General features: G+C 33.3%; 1 protein-coding gene across 2 annotated transcripts in view; it reads right to left on the bottom strand.

The window, feature by feature from the left end:
- The window catches only part of CSMD1 (CUB and Sushi multiple domains 1), a 1,163,917-nt gene that overhangs the window by 431,707 nt on the left and 705,605 nt on the right, over positions 1-26,605 (bottom strand). For both annotated transcript variants that reach the window (XM_038176472.2, XM_038176473.2), the window contains exon 6: positions 13,401-13,513. In XM_038176472.2, the coding sequence (XP_038032400.1) occupies positions 13,401-13,513 (113 nt within the window). The remainder of the gene's footprint in view (positions 1-13,400; positions 13,514-26,605) is intronic.

Here is a 26,605-nt window from a genome sequence, read left to right as displayed (position 1 = left end):
TGTTTGCCTTGTTCTTAATTTTCTGCAGGACTCTGCTTCAGGTCATGGCTGAAGATTAGATGAGATTAGATAGACCCTTTTATGAATGTTCATGGCTGTTCTTACAACTACTCTAACTCTATCTTTTGTTTTGTGCCCTGATAGTATGGTAGTACCAACCTCTCAGCACTCTTTTGCAAACTATCACCCTGGATAGTTAGAAAATGCCCAATTCCATTCAGACAGAGTATCAATCTTCTGATTTTTAGATCTTGTTTGAAATATGAGTTACATGGCAGTGTCGCCTTGTATTAAAATCAAATTCACTTGAATATCAGTTTATTTATTTTTTAGATTCCTCAGTTAGAACAGGATAAGTGTAAGATATATATATACATATACATATACATATGTCTGCAGTAGAAAGAAACTCAGTCACTTAAGTAGAGATATAATATTGTTCTTTTATGCCAATGACTTGATGAACTGCCACTGATATATGAAGTGGAGTTTAAGCATCTGGACATGGTACTGAAGCGGTAATTACACAAGGTTTTGCACATGGCCAATACAAGACAAACAAAGATATTTGGCAAATTTGGCAATTTTTTTTTTTTTTAATTTATTTTATGCTTAGGAATCCCCTCTACCCTGCTTTCTGTATTTCATTTCCCCAAAGTCAACAAGAATCTAAAGAAAAATCAAACAATCAAATTTGTAAGGAAAAATATTTTACTCTTACAAGAATTTTTCTGTTTACTGAAGTCAGGCTTATGCATAGCAACCCCCAGAAATGACAGAAAAAAAAAATAATCTAAATCTAAACCTGTTGAAATTATGTATCTACGGAAATAAGTGAACACAATTTGTATATGTTACTACTGAGATTTCAAGTCTATGAGGAGGTCTGATTAAGTTTGAACATATTTAGCAACTAGATACTTCAGGAAAAAAAAAAAAAAAGATAAAAGTAGGATTTCCTACAGATAAAGAGCTAGCCACCAAAAGCTAGACACTTTAATTGGATAATATTAGAAAAGATAACTTCACATACTTGATAAGTCGGTATGACTTATTGGTGGGGTCCTAAAGAGCAGGATAGGTGAACATACATGAACTATTTTAATACTGATTTTTTTTTTTCCTTTCTTGCTTTTTATGCACAGAGATGAGTATTCCTGAGAAACTATAATAATAATTACAAATAAAAACAAATACATTATATTAGACTGAAAGAAGATAGAAAATAGCTTAAAAAAAAAAAAAAAAAAAAAAAAAAAAAAGCTCTGATTTAATAGGGAAGCACAAAAAGATCCTGGAGCAGCAAGAGTAAGAATATGAAAGGATATACTTCACTGTTGCTATTTCTATTCTCAGGATGATTTTGCTGTGTTTAAAAAGAAATTAAAGAAAAGGCAAAGCTAATACCTATGTGAAATGGGAATAAAAGACAAAATTTGCAAAGCCTGTTTAATTCTTCAGATGCAGTTGCTAAATGGAAGCTTATGAACATTCCACAATGCAATATTCCTCTAAGAAGTTAAACCAAATGTAGGGCAATATACTGATGAGCACCACCTCAAATATTGTATTTCAGTAGCAATGTCTTTCTTACAGGAGTATGTTTTTTTTAGTTGTTATAAAGAAAGGCATAGAAAGTTGACATTCTAATCTTGAGCAGATCTGTTTCACAATAGTGGTTAGAAGAACTGCTTCTGTTGGAGATAATCATGGACTATGTATGTCACCAGTAAAACTCCTAGTTTCTTGATTTCATTGAAGAAATAATTTTCTTTCTCTGATAGTAATTAAATGGTAATTAACTAGTAATTATGTAGATAACATGAAGATAGGAGACAGCCATCTTCCAGACCCAACTTCTTTCTCCGTGAAGCTTTATTATTTTTAAAAATAAATTTATTTATTTATTTATTTATTTATTATTAGATTCCTCCTCTGACTCACAAGGTTTTGAAATGAATTTGTCATATGTGGTCAAAGATAAATTTCATATTGCCTGTATTACAATATAAAGAGCCTATATTTGCTGGACATATATTTTCAGGTTGGCAATGAATTTCAAGGGAAATGTGTCTTTTCATTATTGAGTATCGCTTGACTAATCACAAATGAGATGAAAGCTCTACAAATGCAAAATAGCAGGTAGTCTTTGGCATCAAGAAATTACAGTCTTACTCCCTGGTTGTGTAATTTTGCTAAGAGACAGGATAGAAACTGGTAAGAAGAGAAATATGGAAAAATGAACTGGAAGTGAAGATGGTATAAAGCACAATTAAGTGTCCATTTGTAGAGCGTAACTAAGAAATAATTTAATCTAGAGGTGGTTTTGGGGAGTTATGATACATATTAAAGATATAAAAGAACTGCAAAGAGGAAAGATACATTCTCTAGTTACACTAGGGCTGGAACAAGAACTTACAGTCTTTATCTGAAGAAAGGGAGAATTTGGTTACATAAGAAAAAACTTTTTAACAGTAAGAGAGTTGAAACCCTGGAATAAATTACCCTGAGAAGCTGTTGAGTCTTAGCCATTAAGTTTTAAAGAACATGTTAAATTAAGGTCTGAAATCAACAGTTAAATATACTTGGTTCCTCTTTGAGATACTTTATTTGTAACCCACAACCAGAAGCCATTTGGCTGGAAAAACAAAACAAAGCAAAAAAAACATCACCACCACCACCAACAATCAGAGGCTAAGACCTTGGAGGGCGTTACTAGGATTTCTACTGCATGGAATTGATTGATTACAGCTATATTTAACTTCATGTGTGAAAACAGGTAGTGTGCAGTGCGTAAGTCATACCACACAAAGATAAGATACTAGAAGCACACAGTTCAGTTAACATAGCATTATGCTTGACTTATCCTCATAATTTACTCTCATTTAAATCGAATATAGTTATAGCTCAAGGATATCTTTGTAGGGTACTTTAGGGTACAATTCTGTAACAAGAAATCTAACATGTTCTTAGCACATTCTTTGTAACAGTCCTTGTTCACCATTTTTCCAATTACCCAAATACTTGATTTTATTGCCAGTTTTTCTTCCTGCATGAAATGACCTGCAAGGCCTCAAAAGTTGGCTCTCACTCAAACCTAAATTATTCTGACATCATCTGCTGGTACTTCCTCAAGCTGCTTCTGCTGCTGCTCTGCTGAGTTCAGCTCTTGGCTGCCTTTCACTGCAGATTTTTCCCAAGTACAAATCTTTGAAGGTGAAGTAGAACAGCATGTTTCCCTGTACCTGGTGATTACAGGCAGGACCTTTCCTGACCAATGTCGAGCCCACTGACATGGTATGGAATGTATTTGAATAGTTCTCTGTGATCAGGAAAGGGAGAGGTTCTTTTTAAGCAAAAAAAATCTCAGATGCATAAACAGAAATTGAGACTGTCCAAGGAAATATTTAAGTGCTTTGCCTTTTTTTTTTTGTTTTTTTTTTGTTTTGTTTTTTTTTTTTTTTTTTCCAAGAATGCCAGCCTTCTTCTTGCTACAGTTGAGGAAAGATTTAATATTTTCAGTATTTTGTACATTGAGAGTGAGTGGAAAATAGATATATTTTTTCTTTACAGATTTACACTTAGATTTACGTATTTTGCCAAGTTCAGTGAGTAATACTAATACAATAACATTCATAGGATTATTCCTGAGGTAATTATCAAATTTATCTCAGTGCATTGCTGAGTTCATGAAGTTCCTTTTCTTTTGTTTCATTACCCTTATTTTCATGAATTTGAATACACTTTGTTTTGAAACAAAGTGTTCTCTTAATTCAGATTTTGACTGCAGAGTCCTATCAAGTAATATGTTCACCTTGTCCTCCATTCTTTTCTGGATTCTTCTCCAAAGATGCAATTGCAGGAGTGCTACCATTTTTTTGGCCCTGGAGGAAATTATCTACAATTCACACCTTTGCCAGATTCAGTATTCTCTCTGGAGTTTGCTTGTAGATCAAACATTTCTTTATCACTCAAATTTGTATGTGATGAATAAATTTATCATTGACTGTATCTAGGGTTATTTTTTTGGTATTGTTTTTTTCCGCTTCACTATAGCCTGTCACACTATGAATCCTTTTTGAAGGTTCAACAGTTATAAGAATAAGAAAAAAGCAGATATTCACAGTCTTTCCATTCAGTTTATGTTTGTTTGGCTTTTAGCTTTCTTTTTTGAAGTCTATGGTTTGGTGTTTTTTGTTGTTGTTGTTGTTGCTGTTGCTGTTTGTTTATTTTTTATTATTTTTTTTATTTTTTTAAATGTATTTTTGCCAAGATTTTCTCCTTACTTTAGTATCACACAACTGTTCAAGCTAGGGGAAAATCATGCTGAGGTTTGTTATGAGAAGCTATAACAACATTTTGGATTCTGCAAAGCAAGACTTGGTCGATTTGTTTGTGGCAACGCAAGCTTTGAAATGTTTTTTTCTTACAGCATGTGTTCTTCCTTATCGTTTTACCAGCTGAAGGCTCAGCTTTAAAAATCCTAAAACTTCTTCCCTTCTCAGATAAAAATTTCTTCTTGGAAAATCTCACTTCAATCGATACATCAATGGGGAGCATTTAATTGCTGGCCAAAGGAAGCGATGTACTTGATCTTCTTCGTGTGATTTTAGATTTAAGACTGATTATGTCTTTAGATTTAAGACTGATATCACCACTCAAATAACATATAACTAAAATTAAACTGCACACTTATCACTGCACTAGACTCGTTTATTTACTTATTTATTTTTTTGTTGAGCCAATACATTTCTTATATTTATCATATTTTATATTAGGAAAACTGAATTTGGTGTTTTAATGTATCCATTACATGTCCACCTACTCTCTCTAAGAACATGGAATACTCTTCAGAAATCACCTTGAAAACATTTTCTTGCATAAGTACTTATATCCATAAAGTAAGAGAATTTAAAGTAAGAGAATTATGAAGATAATTCTATAAGAAATTATTTGATAAAAAAGACCCCAGACTCAATAACCTGGAAGAATCCTTGCAAGCTTTGCTTCTCAGCTATCCACTTGACTTTCTCATGGGCATTACATTTTTTTCATAGGATCTCTAGTTTAAACTGACTCACTGGAATAACCCAAACCTCTTCTGTTTCTGTACTCCCTGTTTGAAGAGTATTCTGTCTAATATGCCATCCCGCTGTTTCTCTCACTAACAGCTTTCAAAATCATCCCTACTAATCAGTATTATAAATCCAGAGGGCTTCACAGCAGGCATAGATGTTTCTGCTCTACAGCTACCTGTAAAAGCTAGCTGTTCATGATCAGTTGGCTTCCTAGTTCCATCAATCCGGCAAAGTACTGTCTGTCATTATCAGACCTTCCACCTGCTCCCTTTGCTGGAAATCTCTGCATGCAGTACTAGTGAACAAATGATACAGACCCAAGATAAATTGGTGTCACGGTAGATTTTTACACAAATCTTTCTCATTCTATGTGTATAAGGTGACACAGGATCTGCAAATTTAAAAAGAAGTACAGCCATTTGTTTTCCATTAACCTTCTGTATGTCACGTAGCTGGCCACTTGCCTTGACAGACTGCCTTAGCTTTGCTGTGCTATCAATATAAGACATATCACAATAAAGTTCAGCAGGCAGCAAGTCTTCAGTGTCTGTGGGTGTCCTACACAGTTCTGGAAAATAGTATCAATACAGTTTGCACAATGAATATATATTATCACTGAACAAACTGAATTGCATGCATAGATAGTCTCTAAAAGACATCACAGAATGAGATCTACTCAGTTCCTTGCTTGAATGCCACTCCACAGTCTTTCAACAATAGTGTCAAAAAGTTCATGTATGGTTCTTCTCGAGTAATTCATCAAGAACTCATGATTATCAAAATGATAATGATAATGATAATGATGAAAATCATTATCATGATTTTCTGATAATCATGATAATTATCATGATTATCAGAAAATCCTATTCTTAAGCCACTATTTAACCAATTTTTTATGTTTTGTAGAGAAATTATATCTGTAGTCTGAAAACATCTCTAACCTACAACTCTTATACTGATCATTTCAGTGTTATCCACCACCCAGATGAACTTAAGTAGACTTCTCTCGCCTTGTAGGTAATGAAGAAGTTGCAAGTGTGGTTATAATGACACCCTACTATTTTATGTCTATAATCTCTTCTGATGCAGAAACTGATTGTGTACGTGTTTTCAGTCTGTATTAAATAGAAAACAATGGGCCTAATTGATTTTGTACTGGCATGTAGGTTATGCATGCTACCATGAAATCTGTACTTTAATTTGCTTATCTATATTGGTCATACATTTGCTCTTATTTTACATTGTTAGGTCTACATTCTACTGTTCTCTCTGTAATGCTACTAGCTGATCTTAGAGATTAGTGAGACCTAGCTTCTTCAACATTTTCCAAATGCATATTTTTGCACTGGAAAATATGAAGTTCATTTAAGATGCATCAGTTTCATTATGGCAGAAAAAGCATGGAAAACAACTGCCTTAGGAGTTGGATAGCTTTGGGACAGTGATGTCTTTGATCCAGGACTTTGGAAGTCTTCACACTGAGTAAGCACAACATGATTCTTGACAAAGAGAGGCTACCATATTTAGGGAAATGTTGTGTGCTTTGGAAGATAAAGTATTTGAACATGAAATTTAAGTTTCATACATTATTTTGCAACTAATTTGGGAAAAAAACAGTGACATATATACAAATGTACCAAAATGATGTACATCTTTTTCAACCACAAATGCATTATTTTTAATAGGTCGAGTGAGGACAACACCATACCAAACAAGAACAGAAGAATGAACAGCTGTTACCAGATCAGCATCTGCTTAGTGCTGATATTATGAAGCAACTAAGACTGAGCCTAATTAGCAACACAGAAACTAGTCAGTCAAAAAAGAAGAATTACCTGTAGGAACCAACTTGGAACTAACTGCAAGCTTCCATCTGTAATGAGATTTTTCTTGTTTCGCCTGAAAATGTCCTAAAATCATGGATTCATAATAATACTCTTCTATACAGTAACTTAGTAGTAAGACATTTTAATACAAAATGTTAAGAAAAATCTGTATCCAACCTTCTTCATCATCAAATGTCTCACCCTGTTGGCTCTGAGAATTATAGCTATGCTTTGTACGGAGAATCTTGAGAACAGAACTTTATCGTGGGGTCCAGTTGTTCTGTGGTCTGTACTATTGATAACCATAGTGTTTTCAGATGGATGCATTTTCTTTTTGTCACTCTAAGTCAACTTCCGGGCTTTGCTTTAGATTTTGAGAAACAGACTTTTTTATATATAAAACCAGATAATACAGCCAATTTCTCGTATGAACGTATAATGCCTTTATGAAATGGCATAAAGTAATAACAAAGAATCTAAAGATAAAAATTATTTCTAATTTCAAACACTGAAAAAAAAAAAAAAGAGCTGTAAGGCTCTAAAAATGGAAGGAAGAGACTGTTTTAACTTAAGAATGTGCTGAACTCAATAAATACATGAAATGACTGATTAAAAATTTTAAAGAGACATTACAGGAACAGTTATTTTAAGCACTTAGTTCTTAGAGGTTATACATGCCACATTAACAAGGAAGCAGTCTGAATGTTTTCTTCTTCCCTTTCCCTATCACATTATATTTAATACTATTAGGCTAATAAGGGATATCTTATAACTTTAGTACAGGGATAAAAGCACATGTAGAAAAATCATGGCTATTTTCAGCAAAGCTAAATATATATGTGGTATGTGGGAGGATAAAATGTCAAATATTGATTTCATTATTACAGTTTTCATTGGATTAAAGTTCTCCTTTTCAATCAAACAACATAAATTTAGAAATGAGCAAATACAGGCCAGTGATTAATGGTGTTGGGTATTTTCTATCAGGTTCCAAACTGAGATACATTAAGGGACAAAGTTTCGAGGCAGACTGAAAATCTGTCTTGAAACAGGATGTTTTAAGTTAATTTCCAAAAAGAGAGTTATTGATAATCAATAAGCACAAATGAAACTTAGGCCAAAAGAATTTTATTTTTAATAGAAGAAAGATTTATTCCTTCCTACTTTATAAATGACCACTTGCTGAGAATTTATCTCATTGTAGCTTCATACAGATCTTACCACAGCTGAATAAGTGTCCTTGAAATGTAAATCAATTATACTAAACCAAAGTTCTGTGAAAACAGCTTAATATACTCTTATTCAAATCCAAAAAAAATCAAACTAAAGGACTTTCAAAATAAATAACTTTCCAATACTGCAGTGATAAGATTTGAAGAAAACTTATTACAGTATCAAAGTAGGGAAAAAATCCACATTGTAGAAGAATGAAAAACAAGGGAAGAAAGGTAATGAACAAGCATAGTCTACCTAGAGCAGTCATGACAGACATACTGAGGTAGTTAAGTAAAATTTTTTATGCCCTCAAGGCATATGTGGTATAGTTTAACATGATTTACCTGATTAATTTCTATGGTACTTAAAACTTGTTTTTAGGGGAAAAAAATAGCAGTAGGAAGAAAATAAAAACATAATAATAATAATAATAATAATAATAATAATAATAATAATAATAAAACACTAAACACTGAACACAGCTTTAGTTATAGATCTAACATTAAACAGATATCGAAGGATATCTGAAATCACTTAAGTGTTCACTGGAAGTTTCAAATACCACCACCATTTACTTCAATATGAAATAAATACAGACACTTGTGAAAATTGCTTCCAATGGGAGATTTAAAGAGCTCAACCTCCTTAGTTTATCTGAGAGATTGAGAAGTGACGTTGTACTTCAAAGAGGGGAAATATAAGGCTTACTAAAGGCTTTCTACTTTATTGGAGAAAAACATAACATCACAGCTGGATGGAGAAAGATCAAACCAGACCAGTACAACTGAGAAGTTAGATGTACATTTTTAACACTGGTAGAGTTAACCAAATAAAAGAATGGTCAAGAGAGATGGTGGATTGGTGGATATTTGTTTATGTTCTCATATCAAGATTGGATTCCTTTCCTGATGATAAAACTCACCAAAACACAAGTTATTGCCTCAGTACTACTTAATGGGAAATGACATACTTATCACTTTAAAATTTGGAAATACCAGGTTTATCCTACTTTTTGATTTTATTAACTGTTTTTACTAATTTTCTTTTCTAAATTTACTCAAAGTGACGATTTTTATTGAAACAACAGATTAAAAGTACCATGCATGCATCAGTTGAAGGAGCACCACAAAGTTTTCTAATGTACTTCAAACACCATTTTTTAAGGTTTTAGAGAATGTGGAGGAAGGAAGATAGAAACTCCTACACACACTCACTGAATTACAAAAGCTCACTACTTTACCTAGCAGTTTATTTTACATTATTTCACTCATGGTTTTCCATTAGTACAGATTTATTTCAGCAGCCTCTATTATAGTCTTTGTTTGAATTCAGGATTATCTGTTTGTTAAATCCTGAATTATTCAAAGTAGTCAAATACAGAAGACAGATGACTTCTGGTACATAATGATCAAACTGCCTAATACCTCCTTGGACCTCTCTGATAACTTGCCAAAAATAGCATACTTAATTTGACACACTCTACAACAGAGATTTTTGCTGTAAAAGTGGAACACACTCATTAATCAGCTTTTACTTTGGAAATTTTCTTATTTTATTCTTTCTATGAAATTTGAAATAAGTAGGTGACTTAAACAGAGTAGTTTTAATTAATGTAGAAAAAAAATAAAATATTTTTTCTCTTCAAATGAAAGCTAAAAATATTAAAAACCCTTCTTCTGTTGTCTTGGAAATATGTGAAATCTAAAGTATAGCATACATACTGTAAATGTACAAAAGAAGGGGTTTCATTATCACACCTGTTAATTCATTCTATCTGTGTTGGTAAGCTTTGTTGCTAGGACATGCTAGGTTTCCATAGTGAGACTTTACTTTACTTGATCTCTGGGGAATTTATGCATTTTTGAAGCACAAGCATAAGCCAAATCACGTATTCTGCAACTCCCACTGAATATGTAGAAAGAATCTTTGTATATCAGCGTGAATGAGGGGAGAGGGATGAACACCAAACGACTGAGTATATGTAACATCACAGAACAAGGTAGAACAAGAACTGAGTCCAATTATATCTGCTGGGAGTGTTAAATCCATGAGACAAAGGTTACTGATATGAAGCTGACATGGGAAAGCATGTTGTTGCATTGTTCTGGTGCATTTGTTCTGAAAATTTGTTCTGGTGGTTGTCAGCTTTCACAGGGCATTTTCGGACTCCTTTTGGCTAGATACTAGTATCAAAAAACAAAACAAACCAAACAGACAATCAAACAAACAGTTTTACTAGGAAATTGAGGCATAACTTTTTTAATGATCGACATCAAAAGATTGAAATTCAAAACAAAGTACCACAAGAAAAACAAAATAAAGCAAACAAAACAAAACAACACCTTGCCCATATACCTGTTAATTTTAAAAACTACTCTGACCTGATGGAAGATAAGACCATAAATATGGTTCAACGCAAAGTTTGAAGACCCACTAGTTAGACCCACACCTTTTATACTATGTAGTTTTATTTATACATTCAGCTTGCCAAGCATTTTCAACTATATTCAGTTAATGCATTCTAATATGTATATTGAATACATTGCACCGGCAGCAAGGGTAGGTGTGCAAGTGAGTGTGTAGGTCCTGAAGACCCAGCTAGACAAGCCAGTGACCAGGTGACACTGGGAGCCCTCAGGGGGTGTGTGTCTCAGAGGGTGAGTCACCTGCAGGTGGCCACTGGAGGGACCAGAAGTTCTGGTAAGACTATGGGACCTGGGCTTGTGTGTGTTTGTGTGTGCGCGCTCACAGGTAGGTCTGAGTACCAGCACCTGGAGTGAGGCTGCAGCCTCGTGGGTTTCATATGCCCAGGTGTCAACAACTGAGGAGACCGGAATCCAGGGGTAGCTACTGGGCAGGCTGGGTGTCTAAGCCCAGTTATTGCAGGGGTGCACACTGTACATGCATTTATTTCCTTCTAACGCATCTCTATACCAGAGAGGAGAAACAGAATGAGGCCATTGATGCTGTCTGTGGTCATATGAGTTCTGAGAATGTCTATCTGTGTTAACGTATGTGTCCAGATGTATGTTGTGGGTGCTTATGTGAGCTCTGTGTGCTTGTGCTTGCTAGGGGTACTGCAAAGTATTATTCCAGTTTCTGGCTGGATCTTGGGGAATGAAGCTGCAGCAGCCTCACCTCTGCAGATCTGCTGGAGTCAGCAGCCCCCTGTTCAACAGTATTCACTTAAACTTTCAGGGGTTCTTCTGTGGGTTTTGTTCGTTTGTTCATTTGTTTTTGGTAACTCATGCAATCTTATGACTAGATATAAGAGTCACAGAATCACAGAATGATTGCGGTTGGAAGGGACCTCTGGAGGTCACCTGGTCCAACCCCCTGCTCATGCAGGACCTCCCAGAGCAGGCTATCCTGGACCATATCCAGATTCCTTCTGAAAATAAAATAACAATGGGGTTAGCTGTATCTTATTATTTTCCAGTATTATTTGGGATGTATTTCGTTAAGGTAGATCTGATGAACTCCAATGAATAAAGCAATTTTAGCTCTGTAGGAGTGCAATGACTTGTTTTAAGCTAGAGCTGAATTTAGAGTCTCAAAAGAGTAACTAACTATAGTTATTATTTCATTTTCAATTATTTTGAGGATTGATACTCTTTGGAAGAAAGACGAAGCAAAAGTCCCAAGATTAAATCTCTCACTTGTAAAGACAGTCTGAAATAGAACAAAAAAAAAAAAAATGGCAACTTAATCTACTTCAATCAGTCTTTCAGCCACCTAAAACTAAGTTAAACCAGTACATTTCTGGCTTTCACCAGTGTGTAACTGAAGTCCATTAAGTTTATAATTTGTTTTTACATGCTTTTTATACCACAAAAGTCATTAAATTCAGCATTACAAAACCATTTTTCAAAATACAAAAATTACTAAAGAAGCCTTACAATACTAATGTAAATAACAGTTATGTGGTGGTTCAGTCAAGTTTACCGTTACACCCAAGTAAAATATCTAATGTACAGATATACATGTGGGGAAAAAAAAAATCTCCCTAGGTGTTTACCAACAGCTTTATTTTTCTAGTGAGTATTTAGAAAAAAATAAGGTATATTGAAAAATAACAAAAAAGTAGTTTTCAGAATTGGTTACTCTATCCCAAGCTTTCCTTTGTTATTCTGCCGATTCTTAGATTTCCAGAAGGATGAGCCACATTGGTTTCGCACTTTCCATTTATTAGGTTTAAGACAGAGAGTAACATAAGCAGTACATTTAAATTCATAGTCACCAATAGTGGCATAACACGTACGTCCTTAATACTTTGTAAAAATAAGTTATAAGTGCAAACAATCACAGAATACACAGAATACATACTTGTGTTTGGTCGAGAAAACAACGAAATTTAAAAAAAAAAAATCCCTAGAATTGTGACATTCTTTTTAGAGAAAAAAGAACTATGTATGTTAAATGTTTTTATCTGTATTACATGCATTTGTTATACAGTCACCAGAAACACATGGTTGTTGCAGTGCATTTGTCATTTTCTAAAATGTGATACAGGTCCCGCCTTTCTGGATGTACCTCATAATGGTGTGTGGGGGCAAAATGTTTAAAACAGCTTATGGAAGCACAGAATTTAAAAGTACAGATAAATTAAGAATCTGATTATATTTCTGACTTATAGAGCTCTTCTGTTTTCAGTCTAACTACAGTGTTTCTAATCTTCAATGACAATTTATGAAGTACAAAAATCAATAAAGATTTCATTCAAAAAATTGCATTGTAATGAATATCTAGGTGAACATAAGCAGAATCTGACAACAACATTGACATCGTCTTGTCTTCCTTTAAAATTGTGCATTTAATTTTATGCAGAAGCCTGAAATATGATTTGTGCTTTTCTAGGACGGAGCTAAATTTCCAAATGATGAATGTAGCTTCTGGATAAGAGTTTCACTTTGAGTAATGAAGGAAGACAACATTTAGGTAGAGGCATGCCTTTGTGTGGAACTGACTTTCTGCAAGTTGCATTCCAGGCATGTTTTTAAAGCAAGGACCAGACTGAATGCAAAGCAATTTATTATATAAAAAGTGAGCAAGCAAACACATACTTAAAGCAAACAGCAATGTGAAGCACAGATACTTTTTTCAAAAATAAATCCCTAGAAGTACCTGATCACACAATGGTAACAGCAACCCCATTTAAGAGCTGTAGTAATGAGTCAGCTCTATCCCTGATATATAAACACAAATTTCTACCACTGCCACGTTAGCCATGCTTAAAAGTAAAGGACTTTTTTTCTGATGCATTTTTTTTTACATTTCCTACCTTGGAACTGAGCATTAAAACCCTTTCTTCGGTGGTTGCTGTCAGATGTAAAATGGAGCCGTAACCAGTTCTTACTGCTGATAACAGGAGAAGGTAGATTCATACCAGTCAGCCTGAAAAAAAAAAAAAAAAAAAAAAAAGATTTGTCATGGTTGCAAAAACTCATGTTTAGAATTCCTTGAAGACATAAAAAAAAAAAAGCCAAAATATATTGTTGTATTGTTTACAATATATATTTGTCAAGTGATTCACTGTCATCTAATCTCAATTTTTACTAGCTTAATATCTATAAACATGGGAGTTTGTTTGTTTCATTATAGCTAGCCATTTTGTATCTCCAAACTACTTTGATGTGAATTAAAATAGAAATGTAATATTTTTAGTGTGTGTTTGTGCTTGTTTGTGTATGCAAACTATCAACTAATTCAGCAAACAATAACCAAATTATGACAAAACATGATCATCTGAATTCCTGCTGTGTCAGATACCTCACAGTAAACCAAATATAAGTAGTTAAGAAAGGATCAATAAGAGTTATGGGCACAAGATAATGTTAAGCTTGGATGGTAATTTATTGCTACATAAATATCCTGCCTAACTGTTTTGTGTGTATTCATGTCTACCCATGCTTAATTAAAAAAAAAATAAGAATAATAATAATAGTAATAAATAAACATAACTAAATGTAGGGCAACTACATTGCATTAGCTATCAGTAAAGAAGAAAGAGTGCATACCAAAAAATTGTCTAATACAGGCAACAGGCCCTTGCACCAGATTTTGTCATATTGTAGTCTACCATTGCACCACACCATTTGTTAATAAAAACTGGTTCAAGTACCTCAGAGTACTTTTGGGTACCTCAGAGTTCCCAAAATGCTGATAGTTCATTTTCACGTCTTAGTTTACTGGCTGTTTTTCGTTGTTGTTTGTTTTTGCTTGCGTTTTTTTGTTGTTGTTTTGTTTTGCTCTGTTTTAAATGAAATACACGTGTAATAGCATTCTATCTGGCATATCCAGAACTCCGGATTTTAAAGTACATGGAACTCTTGGCTGTAATATTAAATTCTTGTATGAACTAAATTGTACATAAATAAAAAAGTAAAAGCACATCCTTCTAAAAGTGAATTCAAAGTACATCTGCCAATTTATAATAAACAGTTATTTTCCAGGCACACAATATACACATATTTTCAGATCTATGTGAACCCTATAATTTACAGCTAAATAGTTACAAATCGTCGTATTATCCTAAGTAAGATAATGGCAATATGAACATGAAACTGAGACAGTATTTGAAGTAACCTATTAAATAAAGTTTTAATTTAGCTGTGTGATTTCTGTGATAGTGTACTAGACAGGAATACATTTACTGGAAATGCTGCTTGTCTTTTAACTGAAGACAATGAGAGAGTGAAATATGACTTAGTGGCTAATTTAATTATAAGGATATTTTGGGAAACAAGCTTATAAACTATGCATGACATTTTTATTTTTATTTTTTCCTGTAAAGTGTTCAAAATCTCTTCATGGCAGTAGACAAATTCAGAAATAACAATAAATTCAACAAAAAATTAGGAAAAATTTCTATGGTGTGAGGGTGGTCAAACACTTAAAGACTATAACGCTATAGAAAAAGTAATATCTAATCTGAATTACATAAATCAAGTTTTTTCATATGTATATGAAAAATATGTTATTTAAGCATGTGCTGAAAATGTTTTCATCTCAATTACTGATGTCAGCTAGTCCCTTAGCTTCTAACTTCAGAGGGGTTAAAATTGGTTGTCACTTTGACAAGTGACAGGTTTGAATGCTGTGTATTAAACACAGCATTCAAGTATTTGAGTCCACATGGAGTGCAGATTAAAGGAAACATAAAATCGCTGTTCATTCACTGAGTGACCTGTTAAAGAGCCAACTCACGGGAGGAAAAAAAAAAAAAAAGTTTTTTTTTTTCAAATAAATTTGTATAGCAATGCATTTATCTGAAGCTTCCGAATGAAAATTGTACAGGGAACCTCAGCCCTTTCATTTCTAAATACAAGATTTTTGCACAGTGCTCCACAGAACAAGGCAGATATTTCAGAGAACTCCTGTGCATGCTGCTTATTGCAGCACCATAAAAACCTACTTGGCCAGGTTTGGAGTTTTACAGTTATACTAGTGTGATACTACTCCTCAGCTGATAAACACTCCATCTCACAAGAAATAATGAGAAATAATTAAACTGTGTCAGCTACTCTCCTTGTAAACCTGAAGGTAGTTTGGCTGGAATAGAATCACAAATAGCAGAGACTTTCTTACTGTTGAGCACTGTAAGGAGTAAATAAACAACTTCATGTTTTATTATTTCACTTGATGCTTTCATTTTTATTATTATTCTGTAATTTCCTCTCAGACACTAATATACTGTTAATACACATAATGCATTCCATTTTCATATAATCTTGAAGGAGTTGTGTTTTCCTTACGAGCTGTGTGCCACATACAGAAGCAGAATGTTCTTTGAAGTCTCTATTCCACTTTCACGAGATAGTGCTGGGTTTTATTACAGTGAGTACTAATGGTTTTGTCACTAAAATATTTATTTTCTTCAGCTAAAAATTCAGCTAAAAGTATTTATGAAATCATATTTAACTCAAATTCAGGTATAGCTACAGTATTTTACACTTAAATGAGAGGAAGAACAATTTTGGTTTTGGTTTGATAAGAAAAGAAACTAATTAATGGTTTTGTCTGAACAAAAAAAATGAAACTTGACTATTTAAAGGGTTTTTGACATTTTTTGACTATAACCAAATGCTATTCTATTCTTATCTTAGAAAATTGTTAACACTTTACTTCCCTAAAATTGAAAATGTGGGAAAGAATTAAAAAAAAATAAATCTGTGGATTTGGGAGTTTATTTTGTCAACTCATTTACACTTATCCTTCTGTCTATTTTACGTATTTACCCCATTTTGTGTTCAGCCAAACAGCAATCTATGGTTTAATATATGCTATTTGTTACATTGAGTCCATGTGAAGTCGTTACATTCATTAATATCATAACTAACTTGATTGCATTATAACTTGAAGCATTGCCTGGACAACAATTCAGATATGTTTCGTGTGGAATGATTAATAAGAGAAAAGTGAGAAGTGATAACTTTGTGATAACTTCATGGATTTTTCAAAATGCATTATTATGGAGCATTTTCAAAGTCTGGTAAAATGTTATTCATTCCTTTCTTTCCCTTCTCAGGGCACTTACTAAGTTAAATTAAAAATGCTAATGACTGACCTATTTAAAACTAAATTATTATGATTTAATATAAGATTGTTTTGTATTATATTTTCCGTTAAATAAAGTTTTAAGTGACAAAGCCTTATTCAGGTTCCTTAAATAGGAAATGTTAAGCAAAAATTTGATACTTTGTCCCAGAGTTGACTCAGATCAATGCCTTCCAAGAAAAAAAAAAATCATGTCACCTGGGCAGAAGTTTACATACATACTTAGAAGCCCTGGTGAAATAAGAAGAAAAACATGGGCTTCATCTTATCTAATTTCAACTGTTCAGTATTCTGAACCTGGGCTAAGCTCCCTGTACAGTCAAGGGAGAGGAACAGGTATTTTGGGAGCAAACATTGAATGAATTATTTTAGACTTCCACACTAGTTCCACATTAGTCTCACCTTAGAAATGAGAGCTAGAATATCAATATCGACAGTTAAATATTAAAAGTTAACCTCATCCAAGGCATATAAATGTTATTATAATTTATATCATGTGACATGCCAAAATTCAGAATTTTATTCTCTGAAGAAAGCTGCCTCAGTTTCTCTCCAGTTATTCCAATTATTTTGTGCCCAAAATCTCCAGTCTTTTTTGCAAGATTTGTAATTTTTATTTTTTTTTTTATTTTTGTAAGTGGCGTTTGGAAAGCAGCTTTATTAAGAACACCTCAGCTTATTGATTCAACAGTATTAGCAAATATTTTTCTTCATTACTGTTCTGATATTTGAATATCAATATTCCATGGCACTCTGGATACAATATGCCTCCTCTGGAATATTACTACTGCACTCAAGCTGGTGAATAAAGGAACAATAATTCCTTACACGTCTAGGTTTTTGCTGATATATGGCTTTCATTGTCCAGCTAAAGTGGAACATTAAGTTCTAGGACACAGAAATCAATTAGATTTTATTGTTCAATGCACTGATATTCAACTAAGGCCCTAAATATTGTAAGCCACTCTACCATACCTTTGCAAGGAATTCTTATGTCCAGATTCAGGGAAGATATGTGTAGGGTCTTAAAGTTAATATGGCAGCTGTTCTGAAGGGAAATGAAAATTTAAAACAAGCTCACAATTGAACAAATAAAACTAAATTGTGGGCTTTTTTGTTGCACCTGATATACAGCAATTGAGCACTTTGTTGATAAAAATTTAGCCTTAAAAAATTATCTTGTTGATTGTAATTATTAACAGCTGCAATGATAAAATTTAGTTCTCATAGCACATAGTATTCTCCTTAGGAGCATTGCAGCTACAGTGTTTTTATTGCCATTATTCATATGGGCATTTTTGTTAACATTCTGAAAACTGTATATATACATTTTTTTTTTTGTTCATATTAATCCCTTAAAAAAATCATTATAATGAAGTCCATAAATGAGAAATTTGAATTTCATCAATAACATTTAGAAATTACTCATTTAAAAAATAAGTTGAGAAATTATCTTTTTTATTTTTTAAAATTTATTTTCATTTACTATCAGTTCCTAATAAAGGATTATAATCTGACATGATAGATTGCAAAATGCAGATGTCTAAAGCAACGTTCAGTAACCATTAATCTTATGAAATATTTATTATTTGCCAATTTCATTGTCATTTTTCATACAGATACTAATCTCCCAGAATTGTTCCTTCTTAGTCACATCAGCTAAGAAAAATGCAAATGTGCAGACACATTGTTATGAAAAACGTATTTTAAATATATAACTAGTGCAAATGGGATTTAAATTTTTAAGTGCTTTAGGGATCTATTATTATTATTATTATTTTTTTTTCTGGAAAAGGTCTATTCTCTAATTCTCAAAAGGATGTAAACTCATGACAGATAACAGGACATTCTTAACATAGGTAGTTGCAATGAAAAAGGTATTGGCAGGTATATTAAGTTTGCAGTTATGCAGTCCTACAATGTCTTTTCATTTGTAGATGCAGCCGTAAGATTATCAAAGCAATCTAAAATGAATATACTAATACTATGAATTGAAAAATGTTTTAAAATTCAGTATAACTTATTTCATTTAATTACTTTAATAACATTTTTCTTTGTTGCTGCTTTTTCTTGGATGTGGACATTTAACAACAATCTCTAAATGAGAAATTTAAGAATAAGTTTTAGAGCTCTTCTAGATTGTGCCTTTCTGCCTTCTCTATGGAGAATGAGTTTAGGATCGATTTATCTGACATACTCTCTTCAACAGTAAAACACAAAAGAAGAAAAATCTCATTATTGGTTCTCTATGTTCTTTACAATTCTTTATTATGGCTCTCTCAGATCATAAATCAATGAAATATTGTTATCTTACAGTAGAGTTAAACAATATCTGATAAAAGAACATAACTCATTGACTACTGTCTGTAGACTGGCCAGAATGGGAATAATAGATAGTATTTTAAGTTTTCCAACGATACAACTGTATGTAATTTAACTTATTTTCTGAAATAATGTACATTTGCTCTGTAAAATTTCATGAAACTACATTTCTGTTTCATAATACCACTTCATGAAATATATCTATTTAAAAAAAAAAAAAAGATTTAAATGTCTCAGATTTACGGAATTCACCAAGAGTACATGAAAGTAAACAATAATAATCAAAACAGAGGATAAAATAACCAGGATAAGGAAATTTTATAAATATTATTCAATTTCAATGTATTTTGAAACTGAGATAACTGATTAACTGGTCAGACCATCAGCTGCTACATTGTAAGAACTTCAATCTGGAATAATTTCCAGAACAACCTAGTCTTCACTTACTCTGGGGAAGATTACATACACATTAAGTGTACGTATTTATAAAATTCTACCATCTTCAGTCATTTTGACAGCATAAGAAGAAACCCTTTCCAGTCTAAAAGGCGGCAGCAGCTTGCCTTGCGCTCACAGACATTATAATGCTACAAAACCCAGCTGTGCTCAGCAATCTTCTGACATCTCTAGCTTAAATCAGGTCAGCCACGTTTGTGCCACAAATATGTGCATGCACATCCACTTTTCTACATGAAAACTAGATTTATTGTACATAAAAATGTCATTATACCTCTTCTCCAAGAGTAACATAATCCTTTGACTAACCAGACATCATGCAAAAGCCTCACTGACAGCTGTGAACAAGCATTATCCTCAATGGGATTGGTCTACAACACAGAACACGATTAGTATCACTTGAAACATGACTCAATAATGTAAGAAACAATCTTTTTTTTCATTACATCATCACTTATTTTTTGCTTTACACACTACCCCATCCTTCAAGGTCTTCTGAGTACTGAGACTATTTGTATTCTCCATATATGTCTATATCCCTGCATGTGTATATTCCAATCCCATACCTATTTCATTCAGCAACCCAGATCATAACTAATGTGGTTCATTCTTTCCAGAAAGCAGTGTCTCAGTTTTAATCAAGGCTGATACATATATTCCACAGTATGAATCCAATTTGTACTGAATGCAATACCACTGATATAACACTGTTAAATGAAATTGGTTCATATTAACTAAGTCTCTTCTACCGCTCCTGCATTTAAAAGTGCCTTGTAGAGAAGCCACCTTTCATGTCAAGTTGCTCTAAGGATTATCATCTGAGGAGGACTTAGACAAAACCTTTCGGAGAAAAGTAAGTGTAACGGACAACCAACGAATTCAGAACTGATTGAGAGTTTTGCATTACTTGTAGGAAAATATATTAATCTCAAGTTAAATCAATTATTGGTTCCCCAATTTTGATTCCCCAGGTTCACTGAAGTGTGTAAGACATTATACATGATACTTTAATGTTACATACCATGTTACAGAATCACAGAATCACAGAATTTCTAGGTTGGAAGAGACCTCAAGATCATCGAGTCCAACCTCTGACCTAACACTAACAGTCACCACTAAACCATGTCCCTAAGCTCTACATCTAAACGTCTTTTGAAGACTTCCAGGGATGGTGACTCCACCACCTCCCTGGGTAGCCTGTTCCAGTGCCTAACAACCCTTTCAGTAAAGAAGTTCTTCCTAACATCAAACCTAAAACTCCCCTGGCACAACTTTAGGCCATTCCCCCTCGTCTCCTGTCACCAGGCACGTGGGAGAACAGGCCAACCCCCACCTCACTACAGCCTCCTTTAAGGTATCTGTAGAGAGTGATAAGGTCGCCCCTGAGCCTCCTCTTCTCCAGGCTGAACAAGCCCAGCTCCTTCAGCCGCTCCTCGTAGGACTTGTTCTCCAGGCCCCTCACCAGCTTCGTCGCCCTTCTCTGGACAGAAATGTTATCATTCTTCTTTTGGGTATTAAAAATAAATACATCCAAAGCGGTTACAATTTTAATTTTGTCTGAATTTTTATGCGTGTAAAATTCAATCTTGTCTGCAATGATAAGAAAGTCTGAAGTAGTTTGATGATACAAGGAATGCTCATATTGCCAAGGTCAAGCTATTTTTAAATCTGATTTTTCACTTCTTTACAATCATATATATCACCTCTGAAAGTGTTCTCATGTAGAACATGTGGAAGTCATTGCTAAAATGTGACAGACATAAAATCCACAAATATTTAAAAAGACCTACTGATGGTCCATCAGTAGTTTTTAACTGTAATCATTAAATGAACTATTCAGTTCATGAAAGTTTCTATGGCAAAAATACAATAGTATAAAATATACTAATAATATAAAATTATTCTGCATTAAAAATGACTCACGTCTGTAACTCCCTCCTAATAGGAATACTAAATTACTATTAGACCATTATTATAATAGTTAAGGAAATAGAGAGAACTCATTAAAACAAAAAATGATAGTGCTACTGCAAATAACAGTATAGTTCCAGGTGCATCTTTTTGTTTAACTTGTGAATGTTAAGAAACAGCCCAGACTGACTGAAAAGGGCATTTGGAAAAAACAACAACAACAAAAACACACACAACTCAGTTGAGTTTTTATGGACTGATAATTAGCAATTTAGGATTCAATTCTGAAAATCCTTGATCAATACTGAAATCCCATTGAAGTCTACAGGACAACCACATGCATTATCTCTATCTGGTACTGCAAGTTTCCTCATAAAAAGGACTATAAAATTTTTCTGTTTGAGAAAAATGAAAATAGAATATTTAGCCATAATACCAAATATGTATATATATATGTATATATATTTTTTTTATTTTATTTTTTTCTGTTCAAAGTAAAATGTGATGTGTTTGCTGAGATGCTGACCCTTAACATCTTTGAAAATTACATAGAATCATAGAATCATAGAATATCCTGAGTTGGAAGGGACCCTTAAGGATATCATTTAGTATCTTCAAGTGTTCCAGAATTTGGGCAATTACATTTCAAAATTTTAGTGTGATCAGCAAATATACAACTTGGATAAAAGATTAGCATGATGGTAGCCATGCAATGATAATATTTAAACAAGTAAAAAGTCTTCTTACTCGGTATCTTCATGTGGTAACATTCAAAAACAGACAAGCAAGTGAACCCAACACATAGCCATAAACACATGTCCAAACTGTGCTCTTCATATCTCTAAAAAGTAAGTTTTCCCTTGGGATGGAAGAGTTGTGTAGCTCCATCACTATTTTTTCCTACTCATGTTAAGCACTGAGTTAGACAAACAACACCGTATTTACTCATTTCAGTGATGGTATGCATTTCATTGATATTCTGAAGTGGTAAAATTAACCTTGCTGGGTTTAGTTGATACTTTGATTAATGTTCAAGTGTAATTTTTTTCCTGCCAATTCTAAAATTAGTCTTGATGTAGACCTAAGGCAAATGTTTAAATTCTTAGTACGTCTTGTCAAGCTTGTCAAGTTGACTTTATTTTTCACACATTTTCATTACATTGACCATATTATTTTGTTCTTACAGTTATATAATTAAGAAGAAGTCTCTAACTAGGCTATTTTAAGTTCCAAAAAGTAACTTTATTTCCATTGGAACCACAAAGTTTTCCCTGAAAAATAGAGGTTGTGAGGGAAAAATGCAATTTTCTAGCAATACATGCCTGTTTTCTTTTATTTTCTTTTTTGTCTGTATACATAAATTAAAGATATTAGTTAGAAGCAAACAGAAAAGCTTAATGTTCTCCCACACACACTGTTTAGTAATTACCAAAAAATGGTAACTTTATAATGAAAAGAACTATGCAACCAAATCTGGAACTGACATTTAGCTAGCTCAGGTTCACAAAAAAAGGTCTAATTTCCTTGAAATTATAACATCATGAAATATGATTTCCAGGTTGAATCAGCAGTATAATGCAACAAAGAGTACCAATGACAGTTAGATATAAGATATTAACTGCATCTTATTTGGAGAAAATATCAGCCTAACACTGGAAAACTGAAATAAGAAAAAATCATAATAATAACCTTCCCCATGCTGATTTATTATTTTTTTCTACTGTATGAAGCTGACATATTTTACTTTAAAATAGAATTACTTTATAAATTCTGTTTTATAAGTAAAATAGAATTACTGTACAAAGAAAACACCAACACCTTTTGCACAGACTCTGGATTTACTGTTTAATGTCTTGTTAAGCAAGAGTAATATTTGTTGGTTCAGTGGGACAAATCTCTCTCAAATGTCACGGAAGAATAAATAAGCAATAGGTCATGCTAAAATGACACATCTTAATACCAAAATCAAGAAGCTCTCTCTCTCAAAAAAAAAAAAAAAAAAGAAAAAGAAAAAGCTATGCATAGCCTATTGTAAATGTATACAGTAAATAGCATCATAGAATATCTGGCAGCAGATGAATTCTCTTATTTTAGATACACCCCCTAGTAAGTTTTATGTCTGTTGTATTTCCAAATAATTAAAAAAATATATAAAAAAAAAAAAAAGAAAGGGTATAGATGATTTCCAAAGAGATATTATAGGCATTTCTGATTCCAGATATGATTAAAGTAGTATTAATTTGAAATAGTCTATATGTATTGGCAGAATAAATATATTTTCAATGATGTTTCTCTTAAGTGGGGTCGGGAGAGAGAAACTTTCCCGCTAAGTTGATATCAGAGTGCAAACACATACCTGTTTATAATAATGCATATTCTGAAAGCCAGGATATTTTATTTGAATTTTGGACACAGAATTTACTCAATTTCCTTATTTCCAAATGCTACAATTACCATTACAACTATCAGTAATTGTCTCAGTGTCAACTGCAACACCAATACCACCAGGACATGAATTGCTTCCATGTTGTTTTCAGCAGTAAGCATGCATTTTATTTTATTTTATTTATGTGAATACATTCCTGTTGTTGTTTTTGTTTGTTTCTTTGTTTATTCAACCAGCCATGGTCTGTGCTAAGTGAGCATGGAATTCGATGAGCAATTTTGCCAGAATCAGACATGGTCCCAAGCTTTTTTGGGTGGATATTTCAGGGTTCCTTGTGAAAGTAGAAACATTTTTCTTATCTTTTAACATCCAGATATTTTCTGGCTAGAAAGTATTAGCAACAATAAACGTTGTGACATAGGTATTTTTCCACTGCTAAGAGGCAAAACACTTAAGCTAGTAAGATGAATAGCTTAGCTAGATAGCAACTCTGTTATTTTTAATTGCTGACATGACGAGTAATTTATTGTTCCATCAAATTTTCATATATTTTGAAGCTGCCCATACTGCTTTATGAAGATTATTGCCTACACCGCAAATGCTACACCCAGCCAAGTTACTTCCTTAATATAACAAATACAACTTACTAATTCTAAGAAAAAACAAAACAAAGATTAACCCCCCACAAAAAAATAACAACAGCAACAACAAACAATTATAAAAAATATATGTTGTAAAAAAGTTAGATATGTACTCTTAAGAAAAGATTTAATTACATATAGATGGAGGGTTGCGCAATTGCTACTGTGTCCTATTATAAGACAAATTTTTCCAAAGCAGTCATTCAGTTCCTGACTCCTCTGAAATTTCAATAAACTTTGATTAAGTTTACACCTATAGACTCTTAAAAGTTTCAGCAGTGTGCAAACGTACTATATTGCACACACTGCTGCCATTGTTTCCTTTATCATTACTGAAAAGTTAACCTAAATATTCTATTGCCCCTCATTGTCTGTTCCTCCTCTTCACAAAAAGAAAAATCTCCTGTTTTCATATCTTTAGATTCACATACTTACTTCCTTCTTTGCAGCAGGAAAAATTAGTTGAATTTATGTATTAGGAGAATTTCTGTATCCTTCTCTGCTTCCTGACACACTAACATTTCATTATAATTACTAGGTTCAGATAAAACCAGGTTCAGATTCCAAATTAACCAACAGCAGTAGCCTCGAATTGTTTGCGGCTCTGCAAATAGAGCAGTTACTTTTCAGAAAACTTCAATAAACAGGTCAGTAAAGGAGACAAGGGAATAGTGGGACAGTCCATTAAAGTTAATTAGCTTGTTAAAGTAATTACTTTACATATTGGGTGTAATATTACCCTGAACTTTCTGAGTTATTTTTCATTTATTCCTTCCTTGGGAAATTTTTCCTTCACTTGTTAAAAGCTCTACCACCCACCAGCATGGAAAGAAGAAAGAACAGCTCCTAACTGCTTAACTGCTTACAAAGAAAAAATGTCTTCTGCCACCTCTTCCCCCAGCCTTCATAGACCGAAGTCACTTTTAACACACACTGTTACAGAATCACGGAATTGTCTAGGTTGGAAAAGATCTCAAGATCATCGAGTCCAACCTCTGACCTAACACCAACAAGTCCTCCACTAAACCATATCACTAAGTTCAAAGTTCTGCAGCACATGAGGCTGTGGTTCAGCTTAGGCCCAGAGAAATCTGCCTGTCCCATGATAAAGACTTCACAACAAAATTGCAATTTCTGTCTTTTGTGGATTAAAGATGATATTGCTACTACAGCAGAAATTGCTTTCAAATTGGAAGTGGTATATAGAATTACAGAATTTTTTAGGTTGAAAAAGACACCTGAAATCATCAAGTCTACCACTACATACTACAAGTCTACTTGTATACTTCCAGGGAGGGTGACTCCACCACTTTCCTAGTGTCTTCTCTTCTCCAATGTCTAACCACTCCTTCTGTTACGAAATTCTTCCTGATACTGGCTTAAACCTTCCTGAGCACAACCCGAGGCCTTTTTCTCACGTCATAATACTCTCTGTATCTATTACAAATAGAAATGATTAGTTGAGGAGAAATGGTAAATAAAGAAGAGTTCTAACATGTTTAATGTGACTTTTAAAAATTGTAGACAAAACCACCACCAACCAACCAAACGATCAAACATAAAAAACACCACTCAGGTCCCTGAAAACATTAGAAAAAAATGCAGCAGGACAGGAAAGGCAAGGATGAAAACCATGTAGTTCTTTCTTTGCAGCTCTATTTGCCCTGCATGGAGGAATGCATCTTGATGTGGCTGGGACCATAACTAGGATTTCTGATTGACCTTGGGAACTATGCCAGGAGAAGTTTTAACTGTAAGTGGGAAGAATAGATTGGAAGGTAAGGAACAGATTAAAATCCATTAGAAAATAATATAAAACCTCACAGATTTAGGTTTCCAGAACCTTACAATAGCAGACACAATGTGAAAAGCTACACAAGTGAATCAAGAAAACAACAAATAAGAATTCAGAATCCTTTGGGTATAAGAACACTGATAGCCAGCATATGACAAAAAACAATTTATAACAAAATAAACACTCATAAAATATTCAGGAACACAACATAATAACTGCTGAAAATTGGCGACATTAATTATGACTTCGGAAACCAAAAAAGATTATTTTTTGTTGAGAGCCAATTAGCAGCTAATTGCTTTAACATAGGCTTTAACACCTGTGAATGTCATTTACATAGACATGTACAAATAGACAATTACAATGATGAAATTAAAGAGTAATTCTAAAAGTATAGGAAGCTGCAGAATATAACACTA

This window comes from Anas platyrhynchos, chromosome 3, assembly GCF_047663525.1.
Source record: "Anas platyrhynchos isolate ZD024472 breed Pekin duck chromosome 3, IASCAAS_PekinDuck_T2T, whole genome shotgun sequence".
NCBI lineage: Eukaryota > Metazoa > Chordata > Aves > Anseriformes > Anatidae > Anas > Anas platyrhynchos.
Note: the sequence above shows the minus strand (reverse complement) of the source record. Positions and strands in the feature narration are given on the sequence as shown.